At 51.1% G+C, this 22,147-nt stretch overlaps 1 protein-coding gene across 1 annotated transcript in view; it reads right to left on the bottom strand.

Annotated features, from left to right (window-relative positions):
* Positions 1 to 22,147, bottom strand: part of TDRD9 (tudor domain containing 9) — a 99,694-nt gene that overhangs the window by 38,100 nt on the left and 39,447 nt on the right. Inside the window, exons 8-19 of the mRNA XM_045074462.1 lie at positions 18,544 to 18,647; positions 12,437 to 12,501; positions 10,064 to 10,118; positions 9,824 to 9,908; positions 8,488 to 8,545; positions 6,210 to 6,314; positions 3,141 to 3,238; positions 2,349 to 2,480; positions 1,280 to 1,445; positions 1,133 to 1,196; positions 993 to 1,056; positions 661 to 705 (exon numbers count right to left, since the gene is read on the bottom strand). Of these exons, the coding sequence (XP_044930397.1) occupies positions 661 to 705; positions 993 to 1,056; positions 1,133 to 1,196; positions 1,280 to 1,445; positions 2,349 to 2,480; positions 3,141 to 3,238; positions 6,210 to 6,314; positions 8,488 to 8,545; positions 9,824 to 9,908; positions 10,064 to 10,118; positions 12,437 to 12,501; positions 18,544 to 18,647 (1,041 nt within the window). The remainder of the gene's footprint in view (positions 1 to 660; positions 706 to 992; positions 1,057 to 1,132; positions 1,197 to 1,279; positions 1,446 to 2,348; positions 2,481 to 3,140; positions 3,239 to 6,209; positions 6,315 to 8,487; positions 8,546 to 9,823; positions 9,909 to 10,063; positions 10,119 to 12,436; positions 12,502 to 18,543; positions 18,648 to 22,147) is intronic.

Raw genomic sequence — 22,147 nt, 5'->3', positions numbered from 1 at the left:
ACAACGTTAATGAACAAATTATAGAGAAATGTGGCTACCATAACACATCTACGTCATCAGAATTGTAAGTCAAAAAGAACATGGACACCAACCAGAGAAAAACCATGGCTGACTTTTTAAAAGGAAGCTTTAACCTTAACATAAGTAGCTGTTCTAACGGTACCTCTAGACTTGGCAAATCTAAACACAAAAACCCATCGACAGTCTTTTGGAACTAATCAGTTTAGAAGGAGAGCAAAACCTGACCCAAAAAAAGGGAGGCCTGCATGTTGAATTCTCTAAAACTGAGCTGACAGCACCAAAAGCAAAGGCTTCTCAGCTGGGAACGGATGCCCCGAGGGCCACACCCACAGGCACAAAGCACGGGCAGCTGAGGGGGCTCCTGACCCTACGGAAGACCACGGGGACTCGGAGGCGGAAGGCCAGCCACATAGCCGGCCTCGGCCGCAGGCCCCAAGAGCCGCCTCTGCGAGGGTCCACTGCCAGCAAAGCAGGCTCTTTGCCCTTGGACGGCCTGCTCACTGCTACAGTCTTGCCCTTCTGAGGACAGGCTTGGCGCTCTCCTGTGTCCCCTACAGTGTTCAGGCCAAGAAAAGCACCCCTGGACGGTCTCCCCGGGTCGCGTACCACCGGCCGCAGTGAAGGAAAGAGCCAACCAACCTTCGGGTGCCGCAGCTCTCCACTCTGCCTGCAAGTCCGCCAAGTCTGAAAACAAACGGACGGACCCATTGCAAAAACAATGCATCATTAGCTGATTAAAAATTGTTAAAGTCTCATTTCAACACATTTTGACCACAGAAAACTTACAAATTTAATTTTTTCCAATCAATTTCATAAAACCGGACCCTCACCCCCATCCACTTCTTCCGACATGGTCTTTCATGTCGGCTGGCAACAAGCCTCACAGTGTTTCAGCAGAGACAGGACGAAGGCAGGAAAATGGACTAACAACCCGAGGCAGGTGTTTCCGCGCTCACACCGAGATTACTTACTTTAAACGCTTCAACGAGTGCAATACAGTCGCTCTTACTATTGCCAGAGAAATTCACCTTGTTCCTACAAGCGGATAAAAAACAGCGTCATGTGATACCATTAGAACAAACTGACTTTAAAAAATATGAATTTTACGTACCTGTATCCATCAAGATGCTGCCTAAACGGCATTGCAAAAAAATTCTTCAAAGAAAGAGCTGCCGCTAGCAACAGAAAAACAAAGACGCGGGGAGGTCATTGGAGTGCTCCAACCCCTTCCAGCAAAGTCCCGTGGGCTCACACTTACCTATAATAAGACATTCGTCCAGACATCCAAATACGTGTCCAAGGACTATGAGTTTACCGAGCTGCTGATTAACGGGAAGCTGGGCTAGAACTCTTCCCAAGAAGGTCAGTTCCCCGTCATGGGGGTTCTCGCCTTCTCTCTGCCCACTCACGGCCAGCGCCCCAACCTTAATGAAATAAATTAGCCCCGTTAGCAAGCACTGATGATTTCTTGCTCCTTTTTCCCTTAAGGCAGGGAGTCTAAACAGGAAATGAAGACCAAATTCTGGTGATTAAGATTCTAAAAGATATCTAAATTGACTTAGGAAAACTTAATGCTACCAAAAAGTTCTTTCAATTTGCTCTCAGGAAGTGAGAACACAGCTCATTGTTTCTTAGAGGGGTGGCCCTCCCTCTAAGGGGTGACCCTACCCACACTGTAGCACTCGGCGCCACCATATGGGACCAAACGCCTAACTCCGCACCGTGGTCGCTCACGATGCCAGCCACAGTGGGGAGCAACTTCCTTAACGTGACGAAGTATTTCACAGAAACCCACACAGGAATCAAAATAAAGGCAAACGCCAGAGCAGCCCAACTTCGAGACCAACGCCGGGGAGGCAACGCAGTCTCCAGCAAGGGAAGGAGACGGAACCGCAGCGAGCGAGCGCAGAAGCCGACGGGCTGCTCAGACCCTCATCGCGCAGCCTCCGTAGAAGACAGACAGCGTCTGGCGGCAATGACTCCGCCGCGCAGGGAGGTGGATTCCAGAGCGCCGCTCCGCTCAGCAGCAGCACACGGGTCTCTCCCCGTGGCACTCGAGGGAACCCTGCGCACAGCCCGCGGGGAGGGGGGACGCCGCGGAAGGCTGGGAGCCTCGAACTTCGCAGGACAGCTAACAAACCTGGAGCAGACAGCACGTGTGGAGTCTGTAACCACCAAGCGGCATCACAACACGTGCTTTTCCCAGCAAAGGCCTACCGTTTACGACAACCAAAATACTTTAAAGATCTCCACATCACAAAACTTCTAAAATTTATCCGACAAAATCTTAGCTTTTCCCAACACCGACGTACATCAGACAGACGTACCTCCTTTAGCAGAAGGATGGTTCGCTCAATGTCACTCAGACTCGGCGGAGAAAGGGCAGTTGCCAGCAGAGCTCTTGGTTCCCCCATGTCCAACAATTTCACTTTCAATATTGTGCTTCCTAACGGACAACGCTGAAAAGAGCAAAATTGAGAAATAATAAAGTAACAAAGTAATTAACCTGCCCTCATGACCTCAGACCCAGCAGCAGAAGAGAGGGGGAGAGAAACGTCAAGAAACACCGAAGATGGAGAGAGAGGGGACGAGAGAAGAAGGGCAGGAGAGAGATAGGAGGAGCCGACAGACAGGGCGGGAGAGCCCGGAGGGGGAGGGGAGGGAGGGAGAGAGGGAGACAGACCTATGGGGGAGGGGGAGGGAGGGAGAGACGGGGAGAGTAGAGCGGAGAGAGGCGGGGCGGGGCGGGGCGAAGAGAAACGGGAAGAAGTGGGGAGAGAAAAGGCAGAGAAAGACGAAGCAGAGGAGGACGGAGAGAGGACAGACGCGTCCAGGAAAGGCAGCCAGCAGCCACCCTGACCCCACGCCCGTGGGCTGTACGGGGCTGTGGAGCCCAGGAGGAGCCACCCCTCCCATGAGAAACGGAACCTGCAGTGGGAAGGCCTAGCATAGTGCCCCGGGGCTAAGGGCGTGGCCAGCCAGCACCGAGATTAGAGACCGGTTTGGTCACGTGACTTTTCTGGAGTCAAAATTATAGAACACCTAAGGTTATATTACTTAGACCATTCCGTAAAGCTCTGTCTACAAAAAATAAACTTTGCAAATGACCAGAGTATTACCAGCATCTCCGGAACGACGTGGTCGGGGATGGAGCTGTCCCAGAAATCCTTGTGGATCAGCCGGTAACAGTACCCTTTGGATACTCGCCCCGCGCGGCCTGCAAAGGGGACGCATCCACGCACCATGTGACATGAATCACTTAACATTAGCCTAAATATGTAAGAATAACGACTAAATATTAAAGAAAACCTCTGTTATCTCCTAGCAGACCAGGTCAGGTAGCACTTTGGAATAAATCGGCGTCACAAGGCCTCCTACGGGAAGATTGAGTGCGGACGTCAACTCTACAGCGTAAGATCCAACGCGTATCTTTAAACCAGCATTGGTTCCGATATGCAATGGAAATCATAACATCTCAAATACAAGACACTTCCTTCCAATGCAAAGGTCATAGTAAGTCCAAGCTGGAGGGAGCGGGTGCAGCCCCCCACCCCCGAGTGGCAGGGCTGGGCTGTGCCCTGGGCTCTCCGCCGGAGCAATGGCAACCGTCACGACAGCTGCTTCACACGAGATGAGGGATCCCAGCCACACAGCTCAGAGCCAGGCCTGGCCCTCACACGCCACCATTCCATGACCCTTCTCTTACCGTTGTATCGCTTATGGAGTAAAAACTCCTTTATCCCAAAACATACTAAAATCTGCCAAGGAGACAAAACGGGGTCAGGGGGAGGGGTGTCCCGAATAAATCTCCGGCTTGAAAAAATGGGGCAGCGCAGAAAGGCGCTTTCCTTCCCCACGTGGAGTGTGAAAAGATGGAGGGGGCGTGTGCACTCCTGCCCCCCTCTATCGGGGTAGGTCCCCTCCCCGCCCGGGAGCTCGAGGGGAGAGCCCAGACTTCAGCACGGCCACCGCCCCCAGCCTGCACCTAGGTGCACACGGCAGGACCCTCTAAGAAGAAAACTGCAAGGTAATGACCAAAAACAAAAGCAAAACAACTCCTAGAACCAATTAATGACTTTGGCAAAGTCACAGAATAGAAGACTGACACACAAAAATCTATCACATTTCTACACCTCAGTAATGAACATGTAAAAACCGAAATTAACAATGCAATGCTGGGCACCTGGGGGCTCAGTCAGTCCAGCATCTACCGATGCAGCCCCAAGTCCACGGCTCCTCACGCTCCCTGCCCAGTGGGGCCTCGGCTTCTCCCTCTCCCCCCACCCCCACTCCTGCTCTCTCTCAGATAAATAAATGAAATCTTTTTGTAAAAGGCAACGCCATTTACAATCATCTAGGTAAAATTAAACACTTGGGATCTCTATGCTGGAAACAAGGCATCGCTCAGTAAAGACAATGAAGACGACCTCCATATACGGAGACGCACGCACTGTGCTCGCGGCGGGAAGACCCAACAGAACAAACCCGCCCCCCCTTTCTGAACAACCCGACCCACGGGTGTAACACAGCTGCCGGCAAGCTCACAGGACGGTGCTCCTGGAGACCTAGACAAGTGCACTCTAAGATCCATACAGAGGACAAAGTAGAACAACCCCAATGGTCTTGAAAGGAAAAAATAGAGCGGGAGGAACCTGTCACTTTTAGGCGAGTCCCACTTTGAGCGGTGCTGCCGATGGGGAGACGCGCACGTCGGGGTCCCACAGGACGGGCCGCCACAAGCGTGCCCCCGGAACCTCACCAGGTGCAGGAGCCACCGCGTGGGGAAATTCTGTGGTGCTGAAACCAGAGACACGAACCTCACCCCAAACCTCACAGAGTAATTACAAAATGTCATTCAAATGGGTCGCATGCAGCTGGAAGGCTCAGAGCATCAAAGTGGGGGAGCCCCTGGCACGCCGAGACGAGGGGCTCCGGGCTGGGCGCCCCGTGCACACGCCACGGCCGAGCACTGGAAGGCTCTGTGAACTCAGCCTGCAGCTTCTCGGAGGACAAAGAATTTTTATTATAGAAATTTCGAACACACAGAAAAGCAGACCAAAGCCAAAAATCCTATAACCTCCAGACTTCCCCAACGACAATCCCTTCCACATCTCCACGTGTTTATTTCTAGTCATGTCTTCTGCGCACGGGTTTTCGTCCGGGGGGGCAGTTCTGGGTGGGGAGGGGTGTACCTCCACTTGCGGCTTTCCCACGGTGCCCCAGCAGAAGCTGCTCCTGCCCAGAGGAAGGGGCTGCCAGATCACTCGGTCTCGCCCCCTCTGGGCGCGCCTTCCCAGGGTGGCAGCAGGGGCGCAGGTTCCCGACGCAGCCGTAGCCCCCCGCTGTCCGCGGGCCAGGGCAGCCCAGACGGCTGCTCCTCTGGGTCTCAGCTGTGCCACTGAACACGAGGATGTCAGCCCGGACTACGTCACAGAGCAGGACGAGGACCGAACGGGGTCACATCAAACACTCAGAACCGTGCCTGGCACCTGGTAAGCACTCAGTAACTGTCCCTCTCCTCCATCTGTGACGCAGAAGCGTCACTGCCCCACAGATATTTGGGGCTGGCCCACCACCCACCCTCCCGGGAAGTTCTCCAACAAAACACAAGCCACTGCTCAGTCCCTGCCAAGAACTCTGTCCCCTGGGGCCCGCCCCCCCAGGTGACAGTAGCAACCTGTCCAAGTGCATCACAGCTGCACGTCCACTGTGGCTAAAGCCCTCCCGCCCCAGACCGACAGATGTGTCCACACCCTCGGCCCCCAGGGAAGCAGCACGCACACGCCACAGCAGACGCCGAGCACGCTGTGGAACTGTTTTAGGAAAAACATCCCGAGAAGGATCCAAACTTGGAGAGAAGTCAAAGGAAGGATTCCCAGAAGTTCATTAAAAATTATAAAAATTAACTCAGTCTCCATAAGTCTTCCCCAAACACTTTTGCATTCGCTCCAAAAACCAGTAGTGCTGGGATGAGCAGATGCTTCTCCGCTCGTACAAGCCCTGGCACCTCATTCCAAGGACGAACAGAGAGCCGCGGGTTTAGAGGAGGAGTCTGACGCGCTGTTAGTGTCCTTAAAAGTTAGAACCGGTTTCAAGAAAGTGTCAGCGTAAGAGTGAAAAGAACAAATACCAAACACGTTCAAAGACGCGGGAATGTGCCCCCATTCGTTTGAGCGCGAACACCTTACCTTTCCTCTGGTCGCAGCTGGTTTTGGAGGCCCAACTCAACCGCAGACTCTGATAATTCGTATCTTCGTCGCAAACCAGAGTTCTAGTCAAACAAAAATCTATAACTGTCATTTAAAAAAAGGAATGTAAACACCAGGCTGACAGAGAGCGCGACATCATCACAATGCACAGTGAGAAAGCAACACGAAACGCGCGTCTACGGAAGCCTCTGGAAATGCGTGGGCCACTCCCACCACCCAGGCTCACGTTTTCCTCTAGGGACTGGGAGCCTTCAGACAGAAAGGACGAGAGCCCCGTGGACCCAGCGCGCCATGCAAGAGCCCGTGTAGATGGCACCCACTAGAGCGTGGCCAGAGGGACCCAGGACGGCAGCGCCGGGGTGCGCGGGCTCAAATCTGGGCCAAAGGGGCAGCTGCTCAGCTTCTCGGGCTTCAGTGTCCTCATCTGTGACACCCAACTGATGGAAGCCCCTCCAAGGCCCCCCGGCCACAGCCTCCAGGCCCTGACGGTCTCCAGCTGCCGTCCAGCTCCCGCCGGTCTCCCTGCTCCCCTCGGCAGCAGAACGCCTCGCGAGTGCTGCCCTCGTGGCCTCCGATGCCCTCTCCTCCCGCCCTCTGGGACCTCCAGCAGAACTGCTCTGACCAAGGTCACCAATGACACGCATGTTGCTAAATCCAGAGCCAATTTCCCGTCTTCTTCAGACTCGACCCATCATCAGCACGACATGCTTGTCCCTCCTGTCTTCCTCACAACCTTCTGATCTGGTTTCCAGGACTTCGCTGGCCGCCCCCCCCCCCCCGCAGCGGCTCATTCCTGCCCACCCTGAGACGCCAGCAACGCCTTCCCCATGGGCACTCGCTGGGGAGCACGGCCTCCATGGCCCGCTGGCCTCTAGGCCACACGGCCCACTGCTCTGGACATGCAAGAGCTGTCCCCACCTTACATCTGTGTCTCCCGCAGCCCAGCAGACCCCCCCCGCACACCTCCCCCCATCGCACTGCAAAACACCACCGCTTCCTGCCCTCACCAGTCCTACCCTCCTCACGCAACGCCCCCCACCCCTCTGCCCCAGGGTAGTCTGTCCCTGGATGAACTGGAGACGATGTCGTGCCTACGCTCAGAACTCACTCACATGCCCTAGAAGGCCTCGCACAACCTGGCAGCGCATCGCTTTATCTCCCTGACCGCTTCCCCAACCGCGTCCTTCCGGCTCACCTGGCGCGGCTCTCCCGGTCTCCCTGCTTCCTGCACTTGCTGGCGGACTTTGCACACTCTGTTCCTCCTACGAACACTCTCCCTCAAACCTCCACCCCTTCCCCGGCCACTCCATCCACAACCTCAGTCGCCTTTCCCTGCTGCTCCCTGCACCCCCACACACCATCAGCTCACGTCCTACACGTCTGTTTTGTCTTTCAATTACCCACCCCTGAAGCTATCTGAGAACAAAGACTCTTTGCCTGTTTACTATTTCTCCAGCACCTAGAATCATCCCTGGCACAGGGACAAGACACAGTCACTCCCCCAAGTTCACGTGTTTATCTGTCCAGGCACACCGTCTTCTACAAACGTCCTGCTTCTCTTCAAACCCGCTCCCTAAGCCCAAACCACGTCTTTCCATGCGGCTCATTCCTCATTCAACTCAAGTCTTGTTCAAATACAACTTCCTTAGCCAGGTGTTCCCATACCACGCTGTCTCCAACATCATTTTTCCCAACAGCTGGAACCCTCTGTCTGATGTACTGTCCGGCCAGCTGTCCCTGCAGTGACACCTGTCAGCCTGGGAACCGGCCGTCTCTCCCATGAGAGAGGGCCACCATGAGACAGGGCTGCGGCTTATCCAGCCCTGCCCCTCCAGCCTGGAGACGGCGCCTGGCACCCGTCAGCCTTCCAACTAGGAATTAAGGAACTTAGAAAAAGAAGTCATCGAGGACCCAGACGGAGAATACCGCATCAGGAGTGGTTTCCCTCCGAGCGGACACGGTAACCCACGAAGCTAACCTGAGTGACCGAGATCAGCCAAGCTCCTGCCCACACCCGCCCTCCAGCCACAGAGCCCCACCTGGGGCAGCCCCAGGCCCTCCTGCCCATTAAGAGCCTCAAAATGCCCGCAAGGAGGAGACGTGGTGAGGTCTAAGCACAGAGAAACTGTACGAGCCTCCTTTTCTCAAGTCTCTCTTCCGAAGAGGGGAAGAGACGGGCAGGAAGATGACGAACCCGAGGGGCAGATGCGCCACAAACACTACAGCGACCCTCTGCGCCAGACGCGGGGCGCCTTACCGTATTTGACATCCGGAACTGTGACGGAGCTCTCTGCGATGTTGGTGGACAGGATAATCTATCAAACATCAAAAACAAAGCATCTGACATTCCTACTGTCTACGGGAAACAGTCAAAGAAAAAAAAAAGCTCAAAAATTATCCAAAAGCTTTTTAATGTAAACACTGGACTCCAGTTTTTAAATTAATAGTTCTTCTATTTTCAACAAGCTACACGGCTCAAGGGGTCAGGAGAAGGGCGGAGGGACTTGGAGCAGGGCGGCCCCAGCTCTGCCCTACACCGGGCTGTGCCGCTGGGCCAGGTGCTTACCTCGCGGTTCCCAGACACCCTGAGCACGGAACGACGCTGCCGCCGCCTGCCCCAACAGGGTTGTTGTGACCATCACAGGACTTATCAAGGGCAAAGTGCTTAGAACTGCTGCTGGCTCAAACCGTGATCAACAAACAGATCCACCTCCTCGTACGGCTCGCACGCGGGCACTGCACCACTACGGGGGTGTCAGTCCGGACACACCCTCCTCCCATTCACCATCTGAACGCTCCGGCATTCACCAATTAAAGTCTCAGAGAGGCGATCTGCTGACAGTCCCATGACGACAGATGACGGGGCCCTGGCTCTGTCCAGCTCTCTGTCCACGTCCACACACGCCAACCCTCTCCCCGATGTGATCCCGCACGCACAAAGCCCAGCACCACAGCAGTGCTTTAGAACAACAGGCAAGAAGCCAGGCAAAGACAGCTGCCCCATATCTGAGACATGGGACTGCAGGGGTGCTGGGACTGCCCCGAGGCCAAAAGCACAACCAAGCTGACACACAGACGCAGGGCTGGGCCTGTGACCACACCGGGACGCCAGGCCAGGTCCCGGCTACCCAGAGTCAGGACTCCTGTACTGGACACAAGGGGGCTGAACGGTGCACGCAATGTTCCTGACCATCTCGGGCAGCTCTAGGAGGGCTGGGCTAAGACACTGCCATGGTGCACACGTAACTGGAGAGTAAAGAAATCTTCTTTATCCGGGACTGAGAATGTGGGTCCTAACCAAAGTTGCCAGAGCAGTCCCACAGCTTGAGAAAGAGCAGCAAGTAAAAGGCATCAAAATCCACCAGCAACAATGCCCAAAAGTTGAGGGAACTGAACAATGTCAGCAACCGACTCACAAAATGAAGACAAAATTAAACAACATACCTGGCTCATCAGGCACTTAGCTGCTGAGCGGGCAACCACCAGCGACAGGACACAGGGTACAAGTCAGTGCGAACGTGAGCGCTCGCCGCTGGCACAGGCTCTAAGGAAAATGTACCCGAAGTGCTTGCAACTTGCCTCCCGGTTCCTACCTTTCTGTACCCAGGAACTGGGCTTAAAAACACATTATTCTGTTCTTCTAGAGTCACGCTTGAGTGGAGTGGGTAGACCTGTAACCTGGGGACAGATTAACGAGGTAAAATGTCCATGAAGAGTAGATGCACGTGAGAACACAGCAAAATGACGGACGTCGCGGAGACGACCAGAATTCTTCAAGGCAGAAGCGATGCGATAGCGTATCGGAAAAACAAAGCTGCGTCATGCGAACCCACCTTTTGTGAACCATGTTTGTGAGAAGCTCGTGCATGTAGTTGATCTCACCCAGGCCTGGGGAAGAAAGGAAACTGGAGGAGCATGTATTTATTACAAAACACCGAAAAACAAAAACGCCAACAACAGAAAAAACCTTTAAATTAATATGACATCTTTTGCTAAAAAGGCCCAACCAATTCATCTTATTTGACTTTTTTATACTCTTTGCCCAGTAACGTCACAATTATAAATAAACTGTACAATGACACTGACCACTAGTAACTCAAAAACACTGAGAAAACCCCACATTCTTCTAGTGTTTCACTTTCCACAGCAGAGCCTGCCTGCAAGTCTGGCCACCTGAACAATTTTACATGTCTTTTTTATTCCCCACTGACTTTTCCAAATTTCCTACGATAAACATGCAACATTTTACAACCAAAAAAATAGTTTTTTAAAGTCTTGGTCCCAGAGATATGCTAAGTTATTTTCATTATGTTTAAGTAACATCTATAAACCGGGGCACGTGGGTGGCTCAGTTAAGCCTCTGCCTTTGGCTCAGGTCATGATCCCAGGGTCCTGGGATCGAGCCCTGTGTCGCGCTCCCTGCGCATTGGGAGGCCTACTTCTCCCTCTCCCACTCCCCCTGCTTGTGTTCCCTCTCTCACTTTGTCTCTGTCAAATAAATGAATAAAATCTTTAAAAAAAAAAAAAAAAGAAAGAAAGAAATGTCTATTGATAACGTAAAACTTCCACGTGCTTTTCCGTCATCCTGAATTATCAACTCTAGAATGGATTGAACTGTGCCCCCCCCCCAGAGACGTTCAAGTCCCAGCCCCAGTACCTGAGAACATGGTTTTATTTCCAAACAGTCTCACTGCAGACCTAATGAGCTAAGGTGAGATCATACCGCAGAAGACAGGCACTCACTCCAGAATGACTAGTGTTCCCGTCAGAGGGAGCGAGAGACAGGCGCGTCGCGTGGCATGCGCACCACGCTAACAAGGGAGGCGGGACAGGCGGGATGCCGGGAAGGGAGGGCAGCTGGCCACCAGGAGCCGGCAGAGGCAAGGGAGGGCGGTACCCAGAGCCCCAGAGGGAGCAGGGCCCTGCCAACAGCCTGATTTTGGACTCCTCGTCTCCAGAACAGTAAGAGAATAATTTTGTAGTTTGAAGATGTACAGTTTGTAGCCCTTTGTCACAGCAGCCCTACAGAACAAGTACCATTCCAGAAAGATCATAATGAAATAAACATATTCCAAACCTGCATTCACATAAACACAGGACAGCCAAGTGAACTGTGAAAGATTATTTGTTAACATTTTACATTTTCTGCAGACAATATGTAGCACGTACAAGGGATTCACCTCACTCTGAGGTATCCTTGGGCTCAAACCTCCGTGGCTCTGCTCTGATCGGCCTCCCCTGACCGCTGTTAATGCGCGCAGCAGGCTGCGACAAACGCTTACTGGGGTGAACACAACTCCAGCCCACGGTCAGCCAGTGGCTGCTTCCTGGGGACAAAACTAATCCAGATCAACTAAGCAAGACAGGACCCAAGCTGTAACTCAAATGCTATACCGCAAAATTAAGAGTTAATTATTTTTATTCAGGTTTTTGTTCTCCGAATCTACCAGCACAAATACTCGCATGCTCTCTATTACCTTTGGCAGCAAAAAAAAGTGAATTATTGTCATGTTTCACCAAACGATACCACTTGATTAAGAAAAATCAAAAACATCATTTTGGGGCACATGGGTGGCTCATTCAGTTAAGCAATAGCCTTCGGCACAGGTCATGATCCCAGAGTCCCGGGATCAAGTCCCACGTCAGGACTGCAGCTCCATGGGGGTTCTGCCTCGCCCACACAACTTCTCCCCACTCATGCTCTCTCTCTCTCCCTCTTAAATAAATAAAATCTTTATAAAAAATTTTTTTTAAAACGTCATTTTGAAAAATTGACAATTTAACATAAATTAATCTTTTCGGATATCTGAGGGCATTTTCTCAAATACCAAGAACAGGACAGAAGGACCCTCCCAAGGACTCCTGTGGTGTCCCAGTGACCGTGCTCTCGCTCAGACAGCTTCGGACGTACACCGATGGCCGCTGCACCTCGCACTTATACATGGAACAGTCAGTTTAAGAAAGCCAATCACTACACTGAAAATTGTGAAGGGGGCAAGACTACCTTCAAAAACCCAAACTCTTCGTGACCAAGCGCTTTAGCAACATGAAGTGAGAGCTCCAACCGCAAGTCGCAGCTGTTCGAGTTCTCGGGGTCCAGGAACCACTAAACTCACACGGCGAGTACCACGTTTCACAGTACGGGCTGGGCGCGCGCAGCCTCCATCCGGGACACGGCACCCCCAGGCCGCAGGTGTGGCGCTCACCTGGCAGGAACACCAGCACGCTGCTCCGCTCCAACACAAACTGGGCCCCCGACCAGGTCTTGCTCCTGTTGCAAACAGGAAGGCACAAACGTTAGTCCCGGGAGCACAGCCACGGCTGGCCCGAGCCCCAGCAGGCCCAGGCTCTGATCACGAAAATCTCTTACAGATGGTTGCTGTAACATTCCTTTTCGCATATAAGAAACCACAGAGGCCCCAGGACACGGCCCCACAATCACTAGGGTCCCTAAGGCCCTCAACTCCCAGCTTTCTCCCATAAAGACTCATTATTTGCCACAGTTCCCTTGAAATTTAGCTACTGTAATCCAGATTCTCAAAATACAAAACTTTAAAATCAACTACAAGTAAAACTTAAACTCAAACCACCATCTCACCTTCCTGCTCCCATCAAAATACTTGCTTTGTGTGAAATCAGAACTTCCGTTCTCTGCACCCTGAGCTCTCCTCCTGCAAGCAGGTAAGGTAAGGCGGTAACAAGACAGATAAGGTCCCTGCTCTTTGGAGCTCACATTCTAGCCAGAGAGACAGAGCAGGGATGGGCAAGCACATCAGGTGCCTTGGGTTGAGCGGGCAGACGGCCGGCAGGAAGAGATGGGGGCCAGAGCCGCTGCGTCGCAGTCCGCAGCCCACCCGCACATGTCTTCTCTTCCTCCACAGGTATCGTTCCCAGGCACGGCCTGACTGTTGTTGCTTGGCTCCTCCAAGGGATGATAAAGACTGGGGCGCCTGGGTGGCTCAGTGGGTTAAGCCTCTGCCTTCAGCTCGGGTCATGATCTTAGAGTCCTGGGATCCAGCCCCGCATCGGGCTCTCTGCTCAGCAGGGAGCCTGCTTCCCCCTCTCTCTCTGCCTGCCTCTCTGCCTGCTTGTGATCTGTCAAATAAGTAAATAAAATCTTTAAAAAAAAAAAAAGTAATGATAAAGACTAGAGTGAAAACTAATAAAATAGAGAAGTAAAACAACAGAGAAAAATCAACAAGAGCCAAACGTGGGTCTCTGAAAAAAAAAAATGAAATGGACAAATCTTTACCTAGTTTGACCAAGAGAAAAAGAGAAGATTCAAAATACCAGACAGAATCAGAAATGAGAGAGGGCATTCCTACTGACTTTACAGAAATGAGAAAGATTACATACAGGAACACTATGGACAGCTGTACACCCACCACGTACATGGCTGACATGAAATGGACACAAACTACTAAAACTGACCCAAGGAAGGAACAATCTGAAGAGATTCACAACCAAGGAAGAGAGATTTCGTTCAAGACTCCCCATAAAGAGGGGCACCTGGGTGGCTCAGTGGGTTAAGCCGCTGCCTTCGGCTCGGGTCATGATCTCAGGGTCCTGGGATCGAGTCCCACATCGGGCTCTCTGCTCAGCGGGGAGCCTGCTTCCCCCTCTATCCGTCCTGCCTCCACTCATGATTTCTCTCTCTCTCTCTCTCTCTCACACACACACACACACAAACTCTCTCACTCTCAAATAAAATCTTTTTAAAAAAATTATTTTCAAAAATCTAAAGAAACAGAAAAACATCCCATACTGGAAGACTTAACATGGTAATAGTTAAGATGGTAATACTCTCCCCAAACTGACCTACAGACTCTACACAGTCTCCCTCACAGTTCTGCCTTCTCTGGAGAAACGGACACGCTGATTCTAAAATTCACACGGAAATAGAAGAAACTCAGTACAGAGACAACAATCCTCAATAAGAAAAAGTTAGGAAGACCCATACTCCTAATTTCAAAATTACTTCAAAGCACTGGTAATCAAGATAGTGCAGTATTAGCCCAAGGACAGATATACAGATCAACAAAATAGAATTTAGAGTCTAGAAATCAGCCCATACATTTATGGGCAACTCATTTCCAATGAGGGGGCCAGTGCCGTGCAACAGGGAAAGAGGAGTCTTGTCACCAGCAGTGCTGGGACACACGGACAGGACACATGCTAGAGAACGAAGCTGGACTCTCACCTCACACACACGTGAAAATTAACTCAACAACCTCAGACCCAAACAAAAGATCCAAAACTATAAAGCTCTCAGGAGAAAACACAGGGATAAATCTTCCTAAGCCTGAACTCGGCAATGGATCTTTAGCTATGTCACCAGAAGTATGAGCAACAAAAGAAAACGTAGACAAATCAGACTTTACCAAAATTAAAAATTTTTTGTGCTTCAAAAGACATCAGCAAGGAAATAAAAACACAATCTACAGAGTGTGAGAAAATATTTGCAAATCATGAATCTGGTAAAGGGCTTGTTCTGGCATATATAAAGATCTCTTATAATTGAATAATAAAAGGATAATCCAATAAAAGATAGACAAAAGACTTATGTCTCTATAAATAAGTGTATCTTTAAAGAGGATATACACATGGCCAATAAGCTCGTAAAAAGGATGTGCAACATCATCAGTCATTAGGGAAATGTAAATCAAAACCACGATGCGACACCACCGCACACCCACTAGGAAGGCTTCAAGCAAAGGTCAGAAATCCACCGGGAGAGCTGAGGACATGGAGAAACCAGGCCCCTCCCAAGGTGCTGGCGGGAAAACGATACGGATGCTCCGGAAGCCAGTCTGGCACTTCCTCAAATGCGCACACAGTGACCGTATGACCCAGCAACTCCACTCGTGGGTGCAGACACGCAAGAAGAATGAGCCCGCACGTCCACACAGGTCCCTGCGCATAAGCTTTCTCAGCAGCATCATTCGTAAGAGCCAAAGGAGAAAGCCAACCTAACTCGCCATCCGCACACACGCAGCTGAACAAACTGTGGGGTACAGACCCCACCACGGAGTATTACACGTCCATAAAAAGGAGTAAAACACTGACGTGTGCTACAACATGGATGAACCTTGAAAACTTACACTCGGTAAAGAAGTCAGCCACGCAGGACCAGACTCACTCATACGAAGGTCAAGAACAGGGAAACCTACAGAGACAGGGAGTTCGAGTGATGAGCTGGGGGGGCGGGGAAGGGGAAGGATGAGGAAAGAGAGCAAAGGGTCATGGTTTCGTTCTAAGGCGATGCAAACATTCTAGCACGGACTATGGTGCGGGCGCCTGGGCGGCTCCGTCAGCTGAGCGTCCGGCTCTGCGCTTGGCTCTGCGCTTGGATCGGGTCGTGATCCTGCAGTCTCGAGCCCGCGCCCGCGTCGGGCTCTGCTCTCAGGGAGGGCATGCTTCAGAGTCTCTCTCCCTCTGCCCCTCCCCTGCCTGAGTGCTCTCAAGTAAGTAATACATACACAAATAAATTTTTTTAAAAGAATGAAAATAAAGAGATTGCAAAGGTTTTAGAGGCAAAAATAAAAAGCAGGGGCTGTGATCTTAAAACATGACAAAGTAAATCTGAGCCCCGAGCATTAAGCAAGACCAGAAGGGGACAATAGAACGCCGAAGGTCGTCATTCACAGCAGCACGGACAGAAAGCAACAGCCGCAAGCCCAGAAAATAGGGAGCAGCCAAAATCCGGAGCTCGGGCAAAACCAGATGCCGGGGAGGATGCGCAGCAACGGGGCGTCTCATGCCTTCGCTGTGGGGAGGTGAAACGGGACAGCCGCTCTGGAAGACAGTCAAGGTTTGTTTTGGGGGTTTTTTTTAGATTTGATTTATTTGAGAGATGGCAAGAGAGCATGCACAAGCAGGGGGAAGGGCAAAAGGAGAGGGAGAAGCAAGCTTCCCGCCGAGCAGGGGGTCCCACTTGGGCTCCATCGTAGAACCCCGGGATCATGACCTGAGCTGAAGGCAGACGCTTCACCCACTGAGCCACCCCGGCGCCCCACTTGGGTGATTTCGTACACACTAGACAACTCGCATCGCACGATCCAACAATTGTGCTCCCTGGTGCTTACCCAGAGGGGTTGAAAACATACATCCCCACACAGTCTGCACACAGACAGTTACAACAGCTTTACTCAAATTGCCCAAACTTGGAAACAACCAAGATGTCCTTTGGTAGGTGAACAGAGAAATAAACCGTGTCCACCCCGATGAAGGCAGGCTGTTGGGCGCTAACCAGAAAGGAGCCATCGAGCCGTAAGACGACGCGGAGGACACGCCTGTGCCGCCAAGGGAACAAAGGCAACCTGAAAAGACCGCACATGCATGAGCTCCAGCTGCAGGACATCCCGGAGCAGGCAGAACCACGGCGATGTTAAGAAGGCTGTCACGAACAGGGGAAAAAAAAGGTGGTCATGGGTTACAGGGGTGGGTGGGACGGACAGGCAGCATGCAGGCAGTCCGAGGGCAGGGAGCCGTTCTGCATACGACAGTGCTGGCCAGGCGTCATCCTGCGCTTGTCAAAACCCATGAGATGTGCAACGCTAGCAGTGAGCGAGCCCCCAAGTAAACCACGGCCTGCGGGCGACAACGGCGTGTCCGGTAGCAGAGAGGTGTGGCCGTAGTGCGAGATGCGGACAGCGTGGGGCAGGGGGAGGGCACATACATGGGAACTCTGTGCGATTTTCTCCCCAGTATTGCTGGAACCTACAACTACTCTAAAAAATAGTCTACTCAAAAGCAAAAAAAAAAATCCACAAGTCCCCTGCGACATAAAAGAGAGCACGAGGAGGCGGTAATGAAAGGGGAATTCCTCTTCACAGAACAACCCCGGGGAGTAAGAACGAATGACCACGGGAGGCCACCAGCCGCGCGGCAGGACATCGGGACCGCCCACACTGCTGGACGAGAGCTGGCCAGGCAGCATCAGAGACACCGAGGTCCGCACTCCTCGAGCCTGCCGAATCTCAGGCAAGATCAATGATGAGTAATCCCCACCTGCTCACCTTAGTCGCGCCGGCGGTCCCCCAGGACTAACGGGGTGGCTGAAAGTCAGCTGGAGCCAGATGGCAGAGATGCCTAACAGGAGGGATCAGACCATAAAGCTGACTTCTCGCTGCAGTGAGAGAGGCCAGACTGTACAGAGACGTCATCAGAACGCAGAAGGAAAAATAAAAATGCTGCATCTCCTGTAAATTACAGCTCACTGAAGCTGCTTAAGTGGGAAAAAAAGAAAAAGCAGAAATAAGGAACCACCTACATTCTACAACCAGACAAAACTATGTCAAGAGAAAAAGTGAAATAAAGACATTTTCAGCAAAATAAAAACATCTACCAAGAGACTCTTTAAAAAGTTTTTGAAGGATGTGCTTTAGGAAGAATGAAAATGATCGAGTCTGAAAAGCAGGACCGAGCGGCGAGTAAACACACTGACAGACAGTGAGTAAATGTCAACACAGAGATGACCGAGAAAGAACAACCGGCGAGAGCGCAGAAACGCAGCAGAAATACCCCCCGCCGCGCGCACGCTGGAGGGTGGGAGCCTGGATTCCGGCCGACTCAGCGGTAAGACCTGAGGAACTCTACCCCGCAGGGGTTTACACCTGGCAGCTAACCATCAGGGTGGCGGGGCGTCAGGCTGAAGGACCCGCAGCTACCCCACAGTCACTCCCTGGCTGTCGTGACGAGGGGACTCTACGTCCTCCATGTCTGCTGTTCCGACAGATGGATTCTGTTCATGAACTGTAGTAAAACGAGCGCAGAAAGGTTCGTCAAACAGTTCATGTTTTCATGTTTCAATCGCAGGCTCTACCCACCCGACGACCTGCCGCTGTTCCTAAGGGAAAATGTGTTCCAGGTTCGAAAGGCCCAGCTCTGCGCCAGAGCGGGAGAACGGATGACTAGGAGGCCACCGTCGGGGGCCCGTGTTCCCAACAAACACGAACCCCGGCAGAGAAAGGCTCTCCACCGCTGCTCCCAGCCTGGTCCCGTCCACTCTGCCTCAGACTAGGAGTCACAGGACTCCGCACGTCTGGAAACCACTCTCTCTTCAGGCTGTGCTTTCTGACTTTTAAAACTGTCAGTCATTAAACTGTACTTGGTTTTAACTACTTTAAGTGGAAATTTCCAGTAAAAATAAGCACAACGTACTAACATGATTCTAAAACACATGCAGCAGCCACTGGAAGACTTATCTACGCCCCCTCTCGCCGCTGGAACAGCCCTAGCAGCCACCTACACGAGTCACTGCATTTTTAAAGATCCTGCACTTCGAGCACACGCCACGTCCAGCGGGTCTTACCCTCTCTCTTTCATGTCCAAGTCGTCGAACATCTGGATCAGGGAGATAGCGACTTCGTAGATGTCCTTCGTGATCACCGGCTCCTCCAGGACACAAGGAGGAAGCTAAACACAGAGAAGGGAAAGGCTGAGACACCAGAGCAGGACTGCAAGAGGACCTGGGGACTGCAAGGGCAACTCTCTTTAGTCTAGCAGTAACACGGGAACGAATACCCCAGGGAAAAGAACATCCTACAGCCAAGATGGGAGCACCTGCTGGCGTCGAGCTCTCCTCAAGGCTCCCACAGCCTCAGTGCCCGCAAGGATGTCCCTGACCTTGGCACTGGAGCAAGGATGCAGTCAGGGCCAAACACACAACTGAAATGTCTGTCGGGAGGCCGGTCTGCGGACGGAGCAAGCTGCTCTAAGCGTGACGGAGCCAGTTTCTGATCCCGGCACCAGCGCACGACCCCTGTCAAGAAGCCCTGAGCTGTCAACACCATCCCAATCATAAGGACCAGGCACAGGTAACCGCCTACCTACCTCTGCCAACTTACGGTCAGAATATAACCACGCCATCTAGCTGCCAAGGGTTAGAGGATCACTGGGCTACTTTTATTTATGTTTTGTTTTAATTTAGGTTTAACTAACGTACACTGTTACCAGTTCCAGAGGTAGAATTTAGTGATTCATCGGTCTTCTAGAACACCCAGTGCTCACGACATCACGTGCCCTCCTTGATAGCCATCACCCTGTCACCCTCTCCCCCCGACCCACCTCCCCCCCAGCAACCCTTAGTTTGTTTCCTCTGCCTCTGCCTTCGGCTCAGGTCATGATCTCAGGGTCCTGGGATTGAGCTCCATATCGGGCTCCCTGCTCAGTAGGGAGCCTGCTTCCCCCTCTATCTCTGCCTGCCTCTCTGCCCACCTGTGATCTCTGTCAAATAAATACAGTATTTAAAAAAAAATAAAAAGGAATCTCTTATGGTACGTCTCCCTCTGTGATCTCATCTTATTTCCCCTCTCTTCCCCATGATCCGGTTTTCCTAAATTCTGCATGTCAGAGAAACCATGTAACTGTCTTTCTCTGACTGACTTATTTCGCTCGGCGTAACACCCTCTAGATCCACCCACGTTGGCGGAAACGGTCAGGAGTCCTCCTCCCGGCGGCTGAGCAGCCGTCGGCTGCGTAAATACACCACAATCTTCTTTACCCGCTCCCCTGCCGAGGGGCATCTCGGTTCTTTCCAGACCGCGCATTAAAACAGACCACAACTGAGCCTGCCTAAATGAAAACCACCCTCCGGGCACTTCCGCACAATGCTGGGCTCAGCCGCAGCTGCAAACCCCCGGAGGAGCGGGCCCCGCCGGCCTGAGCCGTGGGCTTCGTGGGGCCAAGGCCGCCGCTACAGAGGAGTCTCTACAACGGCCGACATGGCAGCATTTGCACAGAATCAATCCATAGCCGCACTGGGTTTCCTGCACCGAGCGTGAGAAGGCTTCTTAATTTAATCCTTGTACTTATCAAGTGCTATGTTCAAGGTGTTGTACCTGACTGAGTGGAGGACACATCAGAAGTCTCTTTAACCACAACTGCAAACTTTCTTCCCCAATTTTTAGAGTAAATTAAGTCAAATGGCAATAAACCACTTTTCATTATTATTACAATCCTAGTAATGTAAGTATGACAAAGTTTTATTTAATCAGTAATTGTGAAGAAGCGTGCCTAATAAATCCGTTCTTGTCCAACCTTTACCTGAAATTATTTTCTACTTTATCCAAACAAGAACTGTAACAAAATTGTACAAAACAGAAAAAGAAAAAAAGTACAATTTTCATAAATTCCAATGTAGCATTCAGATCCATCTACAACGGTTTTCCTACACACAAACCCAGAAAAGATGTGCCGTCGGTTCAGAAGTATTCGCAGAGTTCTAGAAGCCAAGCCCAAAGAACGTTGCTTAAACTCCACGCTAAGGTGCCAAACGGCCACGCCTTCTCCAAGCTGGCTTCCCACAGGCAACAAAGGAAATACAAGTAGGTAGGTCAGGGCCGACCTATCCAGCACTGATTTTCTATCTTGCCACTTTGCTCAATTCCTGTAGGAGTTACAAATACTAGGGTAGAGTCTTTTGGGTTTTCCACAGAGTATCATGTCATCTGCAAAGAGTGACAGTTTGACTTCTTTGCCAATTCAGACACCTTCTATTTCTTTTTGTTCTGATTTCTGCAGCTGGGACCTCCAGTACTATTCGAACAAACAATGGTGAGAGCAGGCATCCCTGTCGTGTTCCCGACCTTAGGGAAGAGCTCAATTTTTCCCCACTGAGAATGGTATTCACTGTGGGCTTTTCAAACATGACTTTTATGATATTGAGGTATGTTCCCTCTATCCCTACACTGTGAAGAGTTATAATCAAGAAAGGATGCTGTACTTTTGTCAAGTGCTTTTTCTGCACTTCCTACTGAGAGGATCATAAGGTTCTTGTCCTGTATTAATGCATGTGGGTATTGAACCACCCCTGCAGCCCAGGAATAAATCCCACTTGGTCGTGGTGAATCATCCTTCTAATGTATTCTTGGATCCCATTGGCTAGTATCTTGGTGAGAATTTTTGCATCCACATTCATCAAGGATATTGGTCTGTTAATTCTCCTTTCTGGTGGGGTCTCTGGTTTGGGGATCAAGGTACTGCTGGCCTCATTTCCCTTCCATTTCTGTTTTTTGAAACAGCTTCAGAAGAATAGGTATTAATTATTCTTTAAATGTTTGAAAGAATTCCCCTGGGAAGGCATCTGGCCCAGGGATGCTGTTTTGGGGAGATTTTTGACGACTGCTTCAACCTTCCTGCAGGTTATGGGTCTGTTCAGGTTTTCCATTTCTTCCTGGTTCAGTTGTGGTAGTTTATATGTCTCTAGGAATGCAGCCATTTCTTCCAGATTGTCAGATTTGCTGGTGTACAATTGCTCATATGTTCTTATAATTGTTAGTATTTCTTTGGCGTTAAGTTGTGATCTCTCCTCTTTCATTCATGAATTTATTTGGGTCCTTTCTCTTTTCTACATCTTTTTAAGATTTTATTTATTTGAGAGACAGAAAGCATGAGACGGGGGACAGTCAGAGGGAGAAAAAGATTCCCAGTGGAGCTGGGAGCCCAGTGTAGGTCTCGGTCCCAGGACTCTGGGATCATGACCTGAGCCAAAGGCAGTCAATTAACCAACGGAGCCACCCAGGCACCCTTTCTCTTTTCTTTTTGTAAGTGTGGCCAAGAGTTTATCGATCTTATTCTTTCAAAGAACCAATTCCTAGTTCCATTGCTCTGTTCTGTTCTTTTGGTTTCTATTTCAGTGGTTTCTGCTCTGATCTTAATTCTCTTCTCCTGCTGTGTTTAGTCTTTATTTGCTGTTCTAGCCCCAGCTCCTTTAGGTGGAGGGTTAGGTTGCGTATTTGAGATCTTTCTTGCTTCTTGAGAAAGGCTTGTATTGCTATATACTTCCCTCTTACAACTGTCTTTGCTGCATCCCAAAGGTTTTGAAACACTGTTCTCATTTCCATGAGCTTTTTCAATTCTTCAATTTCCTGGCTGACCCACTCACTCTTTAGCCTCCACGTAGGAGTTCTTTCCAA

The sequence above is a fragment of the Mustela putorius genome, unplaced genomic scaffold, assembly GCF_011764305.1.
Source record: "Mustela putorius furo isolate JIRA1106 unplaced genomic scaffold, ASM1176430v1.1 tig00000129_pilon_pilon_pilon, whole genome shotgun sequence".
Lineage (NCBI taxonomy): Eukaryota > Metazoa > Chordata > Mammalia > Carnivora > Mustelidae > Mustela > Mustela putorius.
The sequence above is the reverse complement of the archived record's forward strand: the minus strand, read 5'-3'. Positions and strand labels throughout refer to the sequence as shown.